The sequence below is a fragment of the Bombyx mori genome, chromosome 11 (genome assembly GCF_030269925.1).
Source record: "Bombyx mori chromosome 11, ASM3026992v2".
In the NCBI taxonomy this organism is placed as follows: Eukaryota; Metazoa; Arthropoda; class Insecta; order Lepidoptera; family Bombycidae; genus Bombyx; species Bombyx mori.
In genome coordinates this window covers 9561771-9582605 of record NC_085117.1, presented here as the reverse complement: position 1 = coordinate 9582605, position 20835 = coordinate 9561771, and the positions used below count along the sequence as shown (strand labels likewise).

The following is a 20835-nucleotide window of genomic DNA, read 5'->3' as shown; positions in this document are numbered from 1 at the left end:
TATTACAACAGGCGCTTTGTGGATTAAATTATCAAAAATTTGTTACTGTGTAGGAATTATAGCGGTAGGCAGTGGCTTCCCTGGCATTGTTGACATCTATTAGCGACGGTAACAACTCATCATCAGGTGGACCATAAGCTCGTATGACTACAAGATTAATAAAAAAAAATTGAATCATTTCAAGTCTAGATGGATATATGCGAGCTCATGGCACAACTAGTATTGAATGGTAAAACCATAGACAAACGTAAAGGATAACCTCTTCAAACCAGAATGAACATCAATGGACAGGATAGTGATAGATGCCTGACCGAGCTCATAATACTATGTACCTACCGCCAATAATTACGGTTTACAAATCTAATAAAGGCTATCCGATACTTAAATATGTTTGAAACATAATTAAGATCCAGTACCAGATTTAATATTAGTCCATACATACACACGTCCACAACGTAATAACACTTAATATCCCCAAGTTTCTGTACCGTTGAAAGACTTTTTAAGAGTTGTTCTTCTCTTATTCGGATATCTTTGTTTATATGCACAGACTTGTATTGTTTAACGCTATTTATTAACCGTATATCAAAGACGATTATGTATTTGTGTGTAATGTCTTTTTTCGTCCACTCTCGTTAAATCACGATGTTGTTTATCACTTATGTACTCTCACTAAGGGATTCATATTGACATCAGGGGTCCAACCGAACCACTTTGGGGATCACTGGACTGAACTGAATTTATTACAAAACGCCTACTTCTTTCGTGACTACTTCTAAAGCTCATACTTCTATTATGGGGCGATATTGTTTTATCTTACGAGCTTAATGGGTGGAAATATTTAGGAAAAGCGTAGGCGGAACGTAGGTTTATAACATGAAAATATCGGAGGCTTTTTTAACAAACAACTAATAGTAAGCCCCATTTGATCGGATGATTATAATCATAATGAAGCATCGTGATAGATTTTAAATTAAAAAAATGTACGTGTACGAATTCGTGTAAGGCGTTTTATTGATTTATTGTTTGTCTGATGGAATTGTTGATGGAATGTATTTATTTCACAGTGAAAAAAATAATTTTTATTTATTGCTAGCTAACAGCCCACCTGGTGTTCAGTGGTTACTGGAGCCCATAGACATCTACAACGTAAATGCGCCATCCACCTTGAGATGCAAGTTATAAGGTCTCGAGTATAGTTACAACGGCTGCCCTACCCTTCAAACCGAAACGCATTACTGCTTCACGGCAGAAATAGGCAGGGCGGTGGGACCTACCCGCGCGGACTCATAAGAGGTCCTACCACCAGTGATTACGCAAATTATAATTTTGCGGGTTTGATTTTTATTATACGATGTTATTCCTTCACCGTGGAAGTCAATCGTCAACATTTGTTGAGTACGTATTTCATTTGAAAAATTGGTACCTGCCTGCGGGATTCCAACACCGGTGCATCGCTTCAACACGAATGCACTGGACGTCTTATCCTTTAGGCCACGACGACTTCTATTTTACGAAGACGACGAATATTATAAAATTTAATTGACTTGTATGTACAAAATGCAATTCTCTTACCGCTAATGAAAATTAGAGTAGAATAGAGTAGAGTAGAGTAGAATTTCGAAAATGGAAAATGCATACATATAACTAGTCAGGTCATAAGTATTGTCACACAGTAAAAACTTTTCTTTTAGAATGCTGGCCACAAAAAAGTTTATTGAATTCGAATTTCGAATTGTTCATGAAAATAAAAATGTATAACTTTTAGAATTTTACTCATTTTTAAATATGGAGTGGACGCTTAAAGAAGACCGTGTTGCAGTTATTGCGTTGCATCGTTGCGGTTACGCGCCAATTCCAATTTTTAACATACTGAAAAATTTGAATATAACCAAAAGATTCGTTTATCGTACCATCAAAGGATACAATTAAGACTCTAGTGTAGATAACAGGTCAAGAAGTGGTCGCCCTCGGTCTGTTAGGACTCCAGCAGTGATAAAAGCTGTGAAGGCGCGAATTCAAAGAAATCCCAAACGTAAGCAGAAACTGTTGGCCCTTCAGATGGGGTTAAGCAGAACCACGGTGAAAAGGGTGTTAAATGAAGACTTAGGGCTTCGGGCATATCGAAGAAAAACAGGAAATCGTTTGAATGCTCGTCTAATGGACCTGAGACTGAAGAGATGCCACGCTTTGTTGAAGCGATACGCGGGAAAAAAATATCGGGAAATTCTTTTTTCGGATGAAAAAATTTTTACCGTAGAAGAGAGCTACAACTAACAAAATGATAAGGTGTACGCACACAGTAGTGAACAAGCGAGCAACCGTATTCCGCGTGTCCAACGAGGTCATTTTCCATCCTCGCTCATGGTATGGTTGGGAGTTTCTTATTGGGGCTTAACATAGGTACATTTTTGTGAGAAAGGTGTAAAAACGAATGCAGTTGTGTATCAAAATACAGTCCTGACGAACCTTGTGGAACCTGTTTCTCATATCATGTTCAATAACAGGCACTGGGTATTCCAACAAGATTCGGCGCCAGCTCATAGAGCGAAGAGCACACTAGACTGGCTGGCGGCGCGTGAAATCGACTTCATCCGGCACGAAGACTGGCCCTCCTCCAGTCCAGATTTGAATCCGTTAGATTACAAGATATGGCAACACTTGGAGGAAAAGGCGTGCTCAAAGCCTCATCCCAATTTGGAGTCACATAAGACATCCTTGATTAAGGCAGCCGCCGATATTGACATGGACCTCGTTCGTGCTGCGATAGACGACTGGCCGCGCAGATTGAAGGCCTGTATTCAAAATCACGGAGGTCATTTTGAATAAACTTTAGTGTCATAAGAATCTATGTTTTGTTAAGTTCATTTTGGTATATGAATGGTTACATAATGAATAAACTTGTTTCAATTATTTTACATTAAACATGTGACAGAATTTATGACCTGACTAGGTAGAAAACAATATTCAATATTGCACCTGTCAAATATTTGTAAGAATTTCCTACTTATTTATGTATGATTTTCAGACGCCGGTATATAACCCCAGCCACTTCAATCATCCATCAAAATGTATTCAGCTTATATTCCTGCCAAATTCGTCACTAACTCTCTATCTCCGCTTGAGTATGGGGTTAATGGGGTTATATAAAATCCAACAAGGTCACGCTATGTAACGGTCGGTGCGCTTGTGTCGCGATGCAATTATGTTTGAATGCAATAGAATTGAGTGGACGCCATTGCCTATGGGCAATGACTCACTTACCTACTCTTTAAGCCGAAACGCATGACCACTTTACGGCAGAATTATGGTGCAGGATTTAATATCTCTAGCACCAGTATGTAATTCTGGGTTCATGGCGCAATATCGCCCGTACAAACTAACTAATCTAATAAAACGTATTTACAAAAAGATATACCTCTGACCAATCCGATAGTAAATTCAACCTTGTTCAGTCTAGACTTAGGATAATTATTATTTAATTTACATTCACAGTTTATTATTTTAGACACAAACTATATATTATTATTTTCAGTGCTTTGAATTTTGAAGCGTAATTTTCATTTAAATCTGGCAACGAATTTTCTGGGACTTATTTCAATTTTCATCACTAAATTTTAATGAGTAATTTCATAGATATTATATTAAGGCGTTAGTATTTAGAACTGAAGAGCTACGTAGTAAGGTTACTCCTAAAAAAACCCTTCCTAATTTTAATATTCCAAATTCCAGAAAGAAAGAGAGAGAGAGAGAGAGAGAGAGAGAGAGAGAGAGAGAGAGAGAGAGAGAGAGAGAGAGAGAGAGAGAGAGAGAGAGAGAGAGAGAGAGAGAGAGAGAGAGAGAGAGAGAGAGACGAGTTTTCATTCATTCAAGACAAAATTGAATACATTTTCACAGCTGTCTGTCTAGACGTTGTACTTAGGAAGGTTCAAGGTACTTGTATGATTCTAGTTCAAGGTAAACAAACTCAGATAAATTGATATAACATCAGACGGATTGTAACAATACAACTAATTTCGAAGTATTAATTTGAATACTAAAGAGGTATTTTAATTTGATCTTTAATTTTTAATAAAACTACACAGTCTAAGTAATACCTAACCTACATTCAAACCTTAATAAGGTAGCAGTGTATTTTGCATGCGTCTGAAATTCAATTAGTATGGCATCTTTGGAGCTTTTGGTTTATGGATCTCGCTCTTAGACCAGAGCAGCATCAGTCGTTCTTGACAGCATTCCGATACCACTAAGCCAAGCTACGGGGCTCTGCTAACGCTTATTCTCCATGTCACTAATACATACCCGATCTTGTGGACCGAATGGGTCGACGTCGCCCTAAACACGTCCTTACGGATCTTCCCGATCCATTAACGGTGCTTTTAGGTACTTCAAGCACCGGTCACCGTCCTCACCACGGAATAGATAAATAAGGTTGGAAAGGCCTTTCCTCTAATTTTGTATTAGAACCAGTGTCGCCGCTTCATCCCCACTATTTTAATTTCTACACATACACACGCTGTGATTACAAGTCTTTCGCACACAACAAAAACACCCACACATAAATCTCAGGACAGATATTCGTTCGCAAACTAGCACAAAACACCCGTAGGCATACACACTCACACACGCAAAAAGGCAATAAAAATGTTCATACACGCTAGTGCTTGATAAAATCTATATTCTTTATCGATAAATTATCTGATGAATGAATGGAGAAAATGAAACATGAAATAAATATTGAAAAAAAAAACTGTTTTACTTTTATTAATTACAAATAGTCACTGTCGCTGGAATAAAACGTATTTGTTAAGCAGTTGGCGCTTGCTATTAATTGCGAATGAATTTTTCAAAACTAAGTGTATTCTGATTTTTTTTATGGTAAAGTCATTTTCAGTAAAATGTTTAGAGCACTCGTCTTTGTCTCCAGTTTCCTCTACCTGTCACGTCAATCAATTGTTCCCTGGCGTTAGGTTCTTTAGGAAACCTGAATTTTTTCATTTACTGCTTAAGTCAAATAGCATTTTACTTAGATTTTAATACGTCTTAGACAATATAGTAAAATACCCGTAATTGAGAGGTCTACATGTCCCTTTATATTATACCTTCACTTTAATTCAATGATAATAATTCAATAATAATAATACATATTTATTTTACTCAAAATACGTCTCACTAAGAATATACTAGGTATCATTAATTAAATATAAAATAATGCAAAAATTATCCATGTCAAATGTAAATATAGTCGAGAATTCTGTCGATGATTTTATTTCACCACATGGTCACCTCACTATCGACAAACTAGCGCCGTGCACCACGGCCAATCAGGGCAAAGGCCGAAATTTCAAAGATTGAAGTGTAGAGAACGCAATGCATAAAGTACATTGGAAGCTGACTTGGTCATTGCGTTCATTGGGCGAGTACACATCGCGCAATGTATGCTATTTATAACTTGCTGCAATAATATTGTTAATGTTTGGAATTTCATAATGCTCAGTATATTTTTATGTTTTAGACAAATAATATTGTAATTAAATGGTAATTTCGACTTAGCTATCGAAAGATATACCTCCTCGCTCTATACTTGAGGTCTGATTTTTTGTTTTACAAGTTATAATTGCACAACACGGCATTATAAAGCGGAGATCTGTTCGCCAAAGTAGTCCGAAGCGCACTAAACGCGGTGAATGAAAGAATCGGTCGAGTTATGTTTGTACAATCATAACAGTGGCACGCTTGCCCCGCCTACATTACCATTCCAACCTTATTTATCTATTCCGTGGTCCTCACCGAACCCGTCGCTTGCGACGAAGGGCTCCACGAGTAAATTAGCCCATAGATACAGCCCACTGAGTTTCTCGCCGGATCTTCTCAGTGGGTCGCGTTTCCGATCCAGTAGTAGATTCTGCTCTTGCTAGGGCCAATGTTAGCAACACTTCCGGTTTGAGCCCCGTGAACTCATCTACTCATCCGGTTACGCTGACATAGCCTATCAAGGCTATCAGCTTAGTTTGGAATTTTTTTTTATCACTAATATGGATGACATGTATTCATATACAGGTGATAACACGGTATTTGCGTGATATACGAGTCGCCAGAGTTTGCCTCAGAACTTGGTTTAGCTGAAGCGATTACAACTTACACTAGGGAACTACACTACTACACTAGGGAGCTAGCTACGGTCTTGAATTGGTCAAATTACATTTAAGCTATTCAAGACGAAAGCTCGAGTACCTACTCAATCCTAGCAAAAACTAATAAGGGCCGCGCAATACGAATATTTTGTAATTTTGATTTCGTTAAGCCTCCGAATCCTCTTAACAGATGCCGATTTAATCGTTTCCAATAACTATAGGTATTGTAAAACATAGTTCATAAATACTTTGTTGATTTTCTAAATGATTTCATCAATTGCTGTTTGTTGATTCACCAAAAATAGCCGACGTGAAGCGTGTCACGATTTATCTACTCAATAATAAATTCAACGAATTTATAATGTGCCTTGCAATGAGTGCTGTGTCAATAAGCAGTATCTTCGTTATCATTATTAAATTACGTGAAAATATTCACCTATTCATTAAGTTTGTTACATTATCTGAAAGTTTTTAGACGTGTGGCGTTCAAAGGTTTAAATATCCTCGGGTCAATGTATAGCTTTAATTTTGATTATAGTCAAACACCTTAATAGTTTGTAAGTTCGATGAACTTTAACAATTTAAATAAGAATTAAAATTGCAAGATTCAAGTCAACCATAATTTAAATATACAGGACTGACTGGATTAACAACTAGCCATCTGCGGAGAAAGTAGGAATACTAATGTTAAACGTCCATATTATTAATCAGGTGAAGAAACTCGTAATGCGACTCGGTATTTGCATTTTTAATTCCAAAATGAATTACTTCGAGTTTTAATGTGTGCAATTTAGTGAAACTGCACCCATTTGTTGAAACTTCACACTTTTGCGGAAGCTATGCAATGGCCGTCTGCTTTCGAAGGCATTGAAAAAAAAAACCATTATTAAATCTACATCGTACATCGAAGCCACACATATGTAGGACATGCATTCATTTGTTAAAAATACCTTTTGAAAAGCACGTAAATTATCTTTCGATGAAAATTTTCTCTTTTTTTTACTATCATCTGTCTCGTTGGGTCTCCAATAAAGAGATTTTAGCAGATTCCGTAGTTCAGTTGCAATAAATAAATTCGGAAGAAGTGTGGCAATTTATTCATGCTAATTCGAAGTATCAGTCAATCCTTTGATTGGATATCCTGTTGAGATTTTCACTCATACCAGATTAAATTTATAACACATCGTAAGCATCAATAACTCGTTTAGTTTGTGAACATTAAAAGTGTATTTGTGAACAACTACCATTCCACATGACCTTGCCAAACGGATCGATCGAACGTATTCAATTCATTGTCAGTTTAATTTTATTTTTCAACAGTTCATTAAATGTAATTTTAGAAAAATCTCTACTCAAACTCTCATTGCATTACACGATAACACTATACTGATAAATGAGTTCCATGGTTAAATTTGAAACATGTTTGCTTCTATAATTCCACATGAATTTTTGATGTAGCCAATGTAGTTTTGCAACCATATCAACGAGAACAAATTCGAACAACCTCTTAATAACAGCATTTCAATTATCCCTCTATTTACAACGAAGAATGGTTCCCCACAAAACCGTGTAAAATAAATTCTTAGATAAGACCGTGTAAAAAGAAATAAACTCGCAATATGCGCTCAATTCAGTCATTTATATAAGTTAAATAAATGTAAATCATCTTAAATAACTTACCTATTGAATCCTATACTAATTTGCGTTTTCGTATGTACATATTATGGGTACATACATATGTCCCTAAATGTTTAATGCATTTCAATTAATTTCGTTATTGCCATTAATGTTGCCAAATGAATAAGACCCAAAAAATGTTTAAGCGATATATTATGTGTACCTACTAGTATAATTATATGCTTGCATATTTGCAATAGTATTCTTATAAATTATAAAATTTCGCTCATTTATATACCGTATAAAAGCGAAATCGCGTTAAATAGGTACCGTGTATGGGGATAGGTGTATTATGTCCTATTTACTCACCATACTACTGCTTCCATTGATCCCATTCTCTACTAAAATATCTTCGAACAGAATATCAGCTTCGCATGGTGAACACAAATTGCTGAGCAATTCACTAAACCTTTCAACTTTCCGTACACACACGGCTCCTAGCAAGCTCCCAACGTCCTCTTTCACTTTTGGCACTACACTTTCTTCTATTTTCACATTATTAACATCTATTGCTTTATCGGCGGTAGGAGTAAAAGTATTGTGACTATTTTTGAGCCCTAAATCCTCTTCAACGACGTCATTGTTAATTCGTAATTCGATTTGTCTATCTACGTCATCAATAACAAGACTATTGAACAGGTCGTCAATTTTATCATCATCAAAAATTTTGTGTTCTTTTTCGAATTTCATATGAAGATCACCGTTAACCAGTAACGGACTTTTCTCATCATAAGCTTCTTTTGTCTTGTTCTCAATGCTTACATTCTTTCTATTATGATCTAACTTATTCTTCTCTTGCGCACTCTTGCTTTTTGGACTGGTCAATATAACATTAATTCTGTCTTTTTCTAAAATATAATTACTCATGGAATGTTTAGGTTTCATTTTAATAGCACCAATTTCTTTATCAAACGTACTTTTATTTTCTTTTTCGCTACTTTGTCTTCTATGTGTTGTATTCTTTTTATCCCTATCTATAATTTTGGAATTTTTAGGTAATTTTGATTTAGAATCTTCGAGCAACGATTGGACAGAGGAGCTCCGGTTAGATTTTCGAGCAGAAGGTGAAAATTCGCCATTATTCGTGGCTGCTGCTCTCAAACGCGAAGTACGAGTAGTTCTAATAGGCACTGTAGTTGAAACTGTGTTTATGTTCAGTTCAGAGGAAGACTTGAGATGAGCTGCAGATTCTTCAGCTGCTGCCCGATTCGTTGATCGCTTCGTGCGTCTGGAACATAAAATTAAAATGTTGCAATTACGTTACAGAAATTTTTTGCTAATTATTTTAGGAAAAATCATCACCTTTCAGTGACGTTTGCGGAGAACAATGTCGCTGTTCGGGCCGTTAGTTGTTTTCTTCTCTCCTCCTTATATTTTTGGATTCGAGCCGCTCGGGCCTCATCTATAGACTGGCTCATGGTGCTCTCCTCCTGATCCCGTCGCTGTCAAGTACGCCAATGCTTTTCTCTATTTTTATAATATTGAGCTTTTCTCTTATAATTAATATGGACCTTGTCTAGCATTGCGGCATTTAGCGCGCAAAAGGGCGGAATAGTTGGCAGTGATGAATACAGGCTGGTGATGCGTGTAACCTGGAAAAACAACACGTGGTATGAGCCGTTAATGTTATCTAAAGCGTGAGTAATGCGAGAACAAAAAGGCCGGGGGCGAAGTAACGGAATATAAACAATGTTACTTTATCGAGAAGCTGAGGTTTGTATTAGACATGAAGGGGCTTTGTTTCATTGCGATGAGTGCGGTGCGACATCATGGAATAACGCAATAACTGCGTACGAATAATACAGATTCTCCAAAGTCGATGCATGTTGACGTTAGCCCTGATGCAATATAAATGAGAATTATCTGATTAAAGACCAACGACCTCGACTTCACAATAATTATTATCAATAACAAAAAACAAAATACATCTTTGTTTATTGGCACAAAGATAATGAACTCAAACGCTGACCTCATAAACCTATATTTGTCTAATTGGTATGTTTTGACGAATTGATGTTCTAGCGATCTTATTTTATTTATTACCGATTATTGTGTTTCCAATACTCGAACTGTTATTTCCGATGACCTGGATACACTTAAATTACAGGAAATTAAATGCTGATATAATGACAAACACTAGAGAAATTTCATTATCCGCACGAAATAATGGAATACTCACACAAGTACATCTGTACAGTAAGTAACCTTTGCTGGACATACGTTAATCACATTAATGGGATAATCAAATAGATGAAACCGCTTTGTTGTTCGATGTGGTTTAAACTTCTGACGATATGTTGACAACGTTTGTTTGTTAAAAGTATGCAATTACAATGATACTTACATGACATGATCTTGATTACAATTATCTTAAATTAAACCGGTTCTTAGGTTAATTTTGGGATTTGCATATTTTTTATTGATTTATATACAAAATTACATTGAATTTGATTTACATTTAGTTACAAGTACTATTTATTAAATATTTGCTAAAACACTATTCTACAAATGAAAACGTACCATAGATTCAAGAAAAGCCCTTTTCTAATTTAAAAAAAACTTTGAAAATATTTCTTCACGGGTGTACTTGGACATGGCTTGACCGTCCTGGTGGCATTGCTAATATTTGAATTTCATGTGTGAATGCTGAATACATGGCCTGTCATCAATGAGAGAAAGGCTGTTGTACCGACTCAAGCGGATTAGTAATAGACATTCGAAAAGTTGGTATTTTACTTTTTTATTGAAACTTAACTTAAACTCATTCGAACAAGACTCAATATATAAGCATTAACGCAATTATAATAATTCATCACCTTATAAGCACACTTTTTGCAATATCAACAGTGTTCGTACGCGCTAATGCAAAAATACTACAATCACTAAGTTAATGAGCGTTCATTTGTTTTACAAATGAGCTCCATTCGAGTACCGGTAAGTAATATAAATAATATTTTAACATAAATGATTCACGACTACCATTTAAAGAAACGCTTGACGACTGTTTCAACTTTTATAGATGATGACACGGCTATTTGCATATTACTCGTGGATTTGTATAATAAAATAAAAACAGCAAACAGCTCAGAGTTTTAGTGATAAAAAAGTGAAAAGTTATTATTACACTTATACGCTTTAGTATATAATTTTATGAATATGTAAAGGTTTTTTTAAACGACCTCGTTCACTATTATATTCGATGAATCTCAACAGAAATGAAGCATGCCTACTCCGTAAGCCAACGAGTCTTTAACTAACACCTTTGCCTATTTGTTTGGAGTTATAGTTGTACTCACACAATATATAATATAACTCGTAGTAGTGGTAGTAATAGAATCCTTATTCTAACGCGGTGCAAATTTAAATAATTTCAAAACTACGTCACAAGGTGAACGGTGGCATTTTTTTTACGTCAAAATGTCAGAAGTCTCTGGAAACCTCACTGCAGATGATTGACGAGCTCATCTGCCCAACTATGAACAAAAACCACGTCAAAAAAGACCGTGAAGTTGAACGAAGAGAATAACATTTAACATTATCGTATAATGGCACGAACGCTAAAAGATTTCGAAGTATAAATCTACAATATCTAGTAAAGAAAAGTTATTCAAGTCTACAGTTATGCATTTCTTATTTTCAGTCACTAATCCTCTTTGCTAAACGGAAAGCACGTTTCCCTTAAACCATTTATTTGCGTTATTATCTATAACTAGAGGTCCCCTGGTAGTCGAAATTCGACTATAACTAATGGAAATTAAAAGTTTGTACACTATTATGATTGTATTTTATATTTCTATAATCACAAACTTCGCCAAGACAACTCTATAGAAAAATATTATTAAAGACAAACAATATTTAATCCATTCTCAATTTGACAACAGACGTCAAGAACAAAAGTTTGACAATAAATAGTATGCATGCGTGTGTGCGTCAACTACATGGTATGTAGTGTGTGTAACGTTTTCTTTATTGATTTAATGTATCTTTTATGCATTATTTAAAAAAAAAATTAGCATTGTGCACTTCTTCTCTATATTCTCTATAAGTGTGGAAAATTTCATACTCCTCCGTCTGCGCAATTTTCGTAAAAAGGGATACAAAGTTCTTGCTTCACGTATTAATATATAGATAATATTTCCTATTTCTAAAGTGTTGGTCTGTGATTAAAAAAAATAAGGCTTAATCTGTTATTTGTATTTGGACGTGTTCTAAATCCATCTAGTGTACAATGCTTCCAGAGCCCATAAGCACTAAACCTATGAGTTCCGAAATTGTCCTTGTTTAAGATAAGACGCTCAGTGAGATCGTTTCAAGTGATGCGACTGCCGATTTACTTACTTACTCGAAAGCAGGTAACATTTTTTTCTAAGAAATAGCGTACTTAACACGTTGACTGCCATGCTTTCCCCGGTGTCCTACACAGCGCACTGAACTAATTATGTCGATTTCTCCCTTCGATCTTACTAAAGCGCCGGAATAGACTCTGGGTAAGACGAATCCGAAGATACTGAAAATGAATCTATTTTTAAGCGACCTAAAAGACTAGTGGTTACTGGTGGTAGGAACTCTTGTGAGTCCGCGCGGGTAGGTACCACCACCCTGCCTATTTCTGCCGTGAAGCAGTAATGCGTTTCGGGTTGAAGGGTGGGGCAGCCGTTGTAACTACGTCGTAGATGTCTATTGGCTCCAGTAACCACTGAACACCAGGTGGGCTGTAAGCTCGTTCACCCATCTAAGCAATAAAAATAAATAAATAAAAAGACTAAAACGTACATTAACAAAAAAAAGAAATCTAGGCAATCCAGGCGGTTAGTAACAGAAATCGACATAATTACATCAGTGCGCCGCGTAGGACACCGGTGACCTACATGGCAGTCAACGTGTTAACAGGTGTTCATAAACAACTTCTACGATGAAGGAATAACATCTATGTAATACATATAGTGACAGATTTATGTGAAATTATGGACTGCGAAACAGGTTAGTAATTTAGTAATAATTGATTTACTGGAATTCAGTCTTCCTATCGAGACGATCACTTCTTGTATCTATCCGTTAGAACTATAACTGTAATCTTGAGTCCACATAGTGGTAACGTATTATCCGAATAATCGGATTACCCATTTTATCTTATTTGTATTTGTATAATTTGTTATATCTATTTATTGAGAGATGAGTTAGTGAGTTAATGAGTTAATGTTGCTGAGTTAAACCTAGTTAATATGACCCACTCATGCTTAATCAGAATAGTTCTGCGTTTACATATAATGTGGGTAGTTTTACAATTTGTGGCCTAGAATCACAGTTGCAGTAACTAAGTATTGGAGATTTTTTTGGATTGGATGGTCATAGTCACGATCCACTGGTGGTAAAACCTTAAAGATAACTCCCGTATACGTCGGAACCTTTAGATACCGCATTGTGAAAGCCACCTCGCACTTTAATGAACAAGTTAGGAAATTATTATGAACATTTTATCCATTAAATAGGAGCCGACGAAGTAGTCTGTAGCTATGCAGGCTAAAAGACTGACATGGCGTTAAACTTATGTTATTAAACGAATAACCAAATCTCCAAATTATAAAAAGGAATTAAATGTAGTAATTCATTCAAAAATACTAGAGTAAGGGAAAAAAAGAAATGATAGATAATGATGTCTAAGCAAAAGACGTGATCGGTGTTTCTATTTCTTGTCTTCTCTTTTTCTTCTTTAAAACTGGATGGATTATAATTTTTCCGAACAAACTTTGTTAGGTTTAGTTCTGTCACTCATAATTTGATGTTAGCCTGCCATAAATCAATGGCAAATTTGTCAATTTTCATAATTTTACATAGGTTTCATATTATTTCAACTCAAAAACAATAAGTAAAGATATGGCAACGGTAGATACAGGCTATGTGAAAATATTTACGCCAGCATCCAGTTATAAAACAGGAGAATATGTTTGTATCAACAAAACGCACCAGCTCGTCTGTCTATATATATGTAAGCCAATAATCGATATCGTTGAACGAATTTAACTTACCATCAGCTCAATAACATTTTCATCTGATTTTATTAGCAATGAAAAATACATGCAAAAAGAGTTTTTCATAATAAACTGAATGTTATCTTCTAGTAATCAGAGACACATTAAATTGTTAGCTCTGGATACCGGATGCATTTATAAACTACATGCTATTATCGACTGTACCTCGACCTCAAATGAATGATGCTAATGAACAAATAATACCACTCGGCACTTGACATTGACATTGTACTTGAGCAAAACGAAAAGTATTAAGTATTAAACAGTAGTGTCGTGCTCAAATGTCACTCGTAAAATTTCTGTCGCGGTGGTTTTATGATAACGGAGTAAAAACTCTCCACAACTACAAATAGAATTACGCTGATGAAACAATAAATGGATTATTACGTTTTGCGGTCTTTATGAAAAGGTTGGCTTTTCTTTTCGAAGTATAGTTAGTATCTAACCACTTTAGTTAACTTAACGAAGACAATTCGTAATTATTCAGTATTATCACTTTGGATTGCTGTAAGTTACGTGGAAAGTGGAAATGATCCAGATCATGCCACTGTTTCCATCATTTTTAATATCAGAGCTAAGAACCATCTCAATTACAAATTATATTCTCAAAAATAATTTATACACCATTAATCTTTGAAACGAATTCTCTCGCCACATAATTACCACAACGCACTGACATGATCATTTTGGAAATTATCATGAAATAATTAAGACACTATAACAACAGAATTAGCATCACGGAAGGCGCAAAGTATTCGCAATTTATTATAAAAATGTATACTATTCGAATTCTAAAAGACTGATGCTGCATTAAATACGTTGAACCCGAGTTTAAAGTCCAGAATAGTCTAGACAGCTGGAAAGTTCGATCGATGTCTCGAATCAAGTTAATAAAGTTGGACCTCTCTCGAAAACCTTATTCATGAGTTTCATAACTCAGTGTAACTTAGAGAATTATGTTTAAAGCAAAATAAGACATCTGTTGCACATAACGCATTTGATACAATTGAATTTGACATATTTGAGATAGTAGTACGTGTACCGTCCGGAAATTTAAAAATACATCGAAAAGGATGATCCTATGTGAGCCAATCGCAGGCCATGTCATTCCTAAGCTCAATTAAATAATCCTTTCGATCCGTTTGATCAGACTCTGCACAAACATCATGTGACTAGCAGTTTCGTGCAAATCGGGTTGATGCCTTCACATACATCCAGATAATCTAGTGCCAAGATAACAAATGAGAAAGTGATCCAGATACGACGTGATAAAGGTTTATCTTTAAAAATGATATCAATTTAGGAGACTGGGACATTCGACGAAAAAACATGTGGATTTTTCAATGGAATTCACCACTTCCATGAATGCACTCCAAATAGTACCTTTACTCTTGATTCGTTTTTATTATTATTAACAGAGCGGTTCGGTCGCGTGCATCTCTCAGTCTAATTCACACGAACGAAGAGCCACGTATAATAATATTATATAGGAGTTTTATGTCGGCAAGCCACGCGCCGTTCCGCATTGCAAACGAGCAATGAAAGATCACGACCCGAATGAGAAAGAAGAAAATAACACTGAAAATAAAGTAACGTCGTGAACAGCACGTAAAACTAAAGAAGACACATTAAAGAAAAGATATATTCTAAACAATCTAGAAACTACAGCTAATGTTAGTCTTTAAGACTATCCAGTCAAACGCACATTCGATCGCTTCGTTGACTATCTAAGACGTATAGTTGGTGACCCTGAGTATTGTGCTATGATTACCTTGTTAGATTCTCAGTCTGTATTAGTAACAGTGCGATCGATATATTCGAGATCTGGATTTTTGTCTAGTATCTGTTTCGGGCACCTATAAAATAATGTCCCAGCTTTTAGAGCATTTGTATGTAGATGATTTATTTATTACTCGATTAGATTAATTGCGACCCGTCGATACTGTTGAATTATTATTATGAAGAATTTATCTGAGATTTTTTTTTAAAGAGCACGGCATAATATATCACAAAATAAATCATTTAAATTAATTAGAATTCAATGCAGATTGTTGGTCTGGATAGCCACTTTAGGAACTCTATCAACAATTTGAAAGCCCCCTCAAAGAGAGTCCGTTAATGGAATAAAATTTGAAACTTTAACAAAAAAAAAAAAGAGTGGTACCATTATGCGGGACCAGTTTCGTGTGTTGCAAAAAGTTTATTTATAGCACTGAATGCATACAATGGCGTGATAATTTAATTTACTGTGAATGCATTTACAGTGATTTAAGTCGTTCTCATTTCTCGCGAAAATGTGAATGTCATTTTGAACTCTGCAGATTCTGTGAAATTTATTGTTGCTAAAAACGTCGAGCTGTATACTATGGGTATTGTTTCACTCAGTGGGCAAATAGAAAAATAACCATAACACTAAATGCTCAATATGAATTACTTAATTTTATATAAGAACTAAACTTAGATCAAATCAATCAAGAATCCTAAAATAATCCGCCGTTTCCAAAAACAGACAAAGCACTTTTTTTTATTTTTTTTTGTAATTTAACTTTCTTTTAGGTAGGTACACAAACAAATCGGTCACTCGTCGTGTCGGTCGTATGCAGTTATCTACGCCACATTTGAAAGTGTAACATTCTAAGCATGACTGGAATGACACGTAGCCACGATAATTTCCCTTGACAATATTTGCTCGGATCATAAAAGTTAAGATATAACGCAAATAATTCGTTCCGTAGACTAGTCCGTTCTTTTGCAATATGTATCGTTTTTGACTTCGCACCAGAAACGCATGCAACAGTTTCCAAAACAGAATTTATTATCAATTGCGCAGTGTCATAGAAAGAAAGAAAGAAATAAATCATTTATTCGCTAAGCATAGTGAAAATGAGTTTTTACATATTTTATGTTAAAAGCAGCGTGTATGCTTTGTCATTATTTGACATGCGAATATTAGTGCAGTATTATGATATTAGCGGGAAGCACATGGACCAGAACAGCTGAAAATAGAAGCTTATGGAGGCAGTTGGAGGAGGCCTATGTCTATAATAGACAAACAGACACTAACTAATATTAATACCACTACTTACTTAAAACATAGTAAAAAAAATAATTATTGTATATGTAAAAAAAAAAAAAAATGTAATTGTCTGAATAAAGGCTTTATTATTATTATTATTATTATTATGATATTATATAATTTACGTTTCATTCATCCATAATTCAAAAAATAATTAAAAACCACTTATTTTTAATGTCGTCCCTAAGAAAATCATTTATGTGATAATAATTTTCACTAATATGTTTATCTTTTAGTTTTTTTCTTAAAATGTAAATCATCTAGGTCTCTTAATTTCTTTGGTAGTTTAATAAATATCCTAATAATTATAGCACAATAAATTTCTTTTGGAAAAAACTATAATATATCTGCATAAATAGACACAAGACAAAACAGTGCCATCTTTGCAACGTTTCAACGTAATTTTCATCAGCTTGAACATTTGAAAACTCGTATCAAGGGCCAACGATAGATAATACGATAATTTTAGTAAAATCCTAAAATTATATATTACCAGAATTATCAAGACTAAAAAGAATACTTTGTAGTTCAATTTTATATTAATGCGTGTATTTTTATAATATTTAATTCTCTTTTATATATCAACGATCTTTTTTTGTTTAACTAGGATTGTTTGGCTTTAGTTATTATCATTAAAAACATTTTGGAAATAGTTTTTGCTCATTTTCAAACAGAGTATGTCAATAGCAAACACAAAAAGAAAAATAGCTACATAAAATGAATGAAAATCTTCGATTAGGACGAACAATAGTTACTATAAGTGCGATAATTTATTTTAATATTTCATCACTTTATTACAAAGAAAATAATTCACATGAAATTGAAATGTAAATCATATTCCAAAAATAGTAGGATCACGTATCCGAAACGTCCTCGTTAAGTAAATCGAATGAGTGAGTCATATTATAATCTTGTAGACTTGTTGCTTGGGACTTTTGCTTCGAGAATATAGACGGTAAAAGGTTTAAGTACAAAAAGCGTTATATGCTGTTCATGCTTTTTACTGGTGGTAGGACCTCTTGTGAGTCCACGCGGGTGGGTACCACCACCCTGCCTAATTCTGCCGTGAAGCAGCAATGCGTTTCGGTTTGAAGGGTGGGGCAGCCGTTGTAACTATACTTGAGACCTTAGAACTTGTATCTCAAGGTGGGTGGCGCATTTACGTTGTGGATGTCTATGGGTTCCAGTAACCACTTAACACCAGGTGGGCAGTGAGCTCGTCCACTCATCTAAGCAATAAAAATAAAAAAACCCGATGGATGGAAGGAGACATGTTTGATTAAAGATATCCACAAAAAGAAAATTCAGAGCAAGCTGCTCTTTCCATTTATAGTAGAATTGAATAGCGATATGTAATAGTATTATATTAATAATTAATGAAGTTATCTAATAGACGATTCTTTCCCACGCGATTTCTTTTATTTAAGACATCGGAAGTTGTGTATTACATTATCCAAATTTTCGTCCGTCTTATTATATAAAACAATTAAAATTTCGGCCACCTGATATATCTGATGAAGTTCTAAATTAGTGAAAGGGATGATTAATTATTAAAAAAAATCAAATATCGCATCTCGAGTTCGTTATAAAAAAAAACGCGGTAATGAATATACAAACTTTCAACGAGAGTGTAACTCCGGTGGAATTAGAAAATTAAAACTATAAAAAATTCCAGTGAATTACAGTCATATTTTTGTAGCTTGTGAATACTTTTGTCCCTTGATAAATGAAGTTTCTCAATGTAATATTTATGCCGATTTGTATTTTCGCGTAATAAAACCGTTGCGTCGTGCACCCTGTACCGCTATATAAAAATACAGCCAGACCGGATTTTATCGAAAGCCAGTTTCGCCTTGGAGATTCTTGCTTAATTTATACTCAGATAACTTAAAGCTGCCTAGACTTTTTTGGAACGCGGCATTGAGCACCGTTGCTTTATTAGGAACCGAATCCTCTAAAACAATTTAATTGGTTGTTATAATAGCTTTCTGAAAAAGATTGACTGCTCGGTGATGTAAATTTCGAAAAATGTTTTTTTTTTTTTTTTGGTATGTTTCACATAAAAACTATGATGATATGATATAGCAAATAAGATTACGCAATGATTTATAATCTATAAAAAATCATAATGTATTTTTATTGTGGTATAAAAATCTAGGACATAAGCAGAATGACCCGGGTGGCCTAAGCATAATAAAAGTTATGTTTATTTATTCAAACGAAGACTTATATTAGGTAACCATAGCATTCGTTATGCCAATAGACTGCTGTTAATAATTGTATTTTCGTCTTTTAAATACGAAGGTGCTCACCTCATTTTAACTGGTTATTTGAGCCTATGTATCATGGCCTCATCACCATGAGACATCATTAGGTCTGAGTCTTTAATTGTAGTTTGACGGATATCCCATCCTTCAAACTGTAATTAAGTAAGTGTTCATGTATGCTTCACTTCACATTGAATACATTATTATTGTGATAATATTAGCGTCCGAAATCATGTTTATTTTTAGCTTTTTCACCATTTACAGTAATTGTTTGGACACAATCGTATCTTTTGACCGGATGGACGTTTTATCACGTTCTTTTGACTACCGTTGCCAGTTTTTTACGAAAAAAATATTAGACTATGTAGTAACGATTTAAATATAGTGCAAGGTAGAAGGGGAAGAGGTCGACCGAAGAAGACATGGATGGAGTGTATGAATGACAATATGAGAGAGAGAGAGAGGAGTGAGCGTTGAGATGACGGCTGATAGAAGTGAACGGAAGAGAAAAATTAACTGTGCCGACCCCACCTAGTGGGATAAGGTTGAGAAAAAGAAGAGTAGTAGCAATTTAAATGTTCACAACGCCCTCTACGTCGCCAGAAAGAGATGGAGAAAGATCGTGCGAGAGAAAGTGATACAGAATTGTGGTCGCAACTCTCAGCACTGAGGAACACGATGCAAGGAGAAGAAGAAAACGCGCACAGGGATTTTAGTATTTCCTTTGGTTTTCGCGTGTCGTAGATATAATTAAAACTAGTTTTACGGAATAAACTCGTGTTCTTTAGTGTCTATAATGGCACTAAAGAACACGAGTTTAATAATTTTATATTTATATAAAAATATTACAATTACGACGTTTCGAATACTTTTCGGTTTTCCTGGTCACTGAAGACTTTAAAACCGCGAGATTAAACCGTAAAAGCAATTTTAATTCCACAGTAAATTTGTTAATTTTTTATTAATAATTTTTTTTTTTATTGCTTAGATTTGTGGACGAGCTCACAGCCCACCTGGTGTTAAGTGGTTACTGGAGCCCATAGACATCTACAACGTAAATGCGCCACACACCTTGAGATACAGTTCTAAGTTCTCAGTATAGTCACAACGGCTGCCCCACCCTTCAAACCGAAACGCATTACTGCTTCACGGCAGAAATAGGCGGGGCGGTGGTACCTACCCGTGCGGACTCACAAGAGGTCCTACCACCAGTAATTACGCAAATTATAAGTTTGCGGGTTTGATTTTTATTGCACGATGTTATTCCTTCACCGTGGAAGTCAATCGTGAACATTTGTTGAGTACGTATTTCATTAGAAAAATTGGTACCCGCCAGCGGGATTCGAACACCGGTGCATCGCTCGATACGAACGCACCGGACGTCTTATCCTTTAGGCCACGACGACTTTACACATTTAATCCTAGATACTGAAGTTTTTATTTATTTTTCCTTCTTCAGATACATTCTACAAACAGTAATACAGGCTCTTCTTCGATACACACATGTAAAATTAACAAATGTATGGTTTTGAAGAAATATCCTCAAACCTCCTAAATATTGTGGTCTATCATACCACTATTTGGAATCAGCGGATTTTTCTTTCGTTTGAGCGAGGTCACAAACATTTCTGAGCTCTTTTAGGAGCTCCTTA

At 35.1% G+C, this 20835-nt stretch overlaps 1 protein-coding gene across 8 annotated transcripts in view; it reads right to left on the bottom strand.

The window, feature by feature from the left end:
* The window catches only part of LOC101741882 (supervillin), a 211992-nt gene that overhangs the window by 180484 nt on the left and 10673 nt on the right, over positions 1-20835 (bottom strand). For all 8 annotated transcript variants that reach the window (XM_062671091.1, XM_062671092.1, XM_062671095.1 and 5 more), the window contains exons 2-3: positions 9114-9403; positions 8121-9039 (exon numbers count right to left, since the gene is read on the bottom strand). In XM_062671091.1, coding sequence (XP_062527075.1) covers positions 8121-9039; positions 9114-9229 — 1035 coding nt within the window. In that variant the 5' untranslated portion in view covers positions 9230-9403. The remainder of the gene's footprint in view (positions 1-8120; positions 9040-9113; positions 9404-20835) is intronic.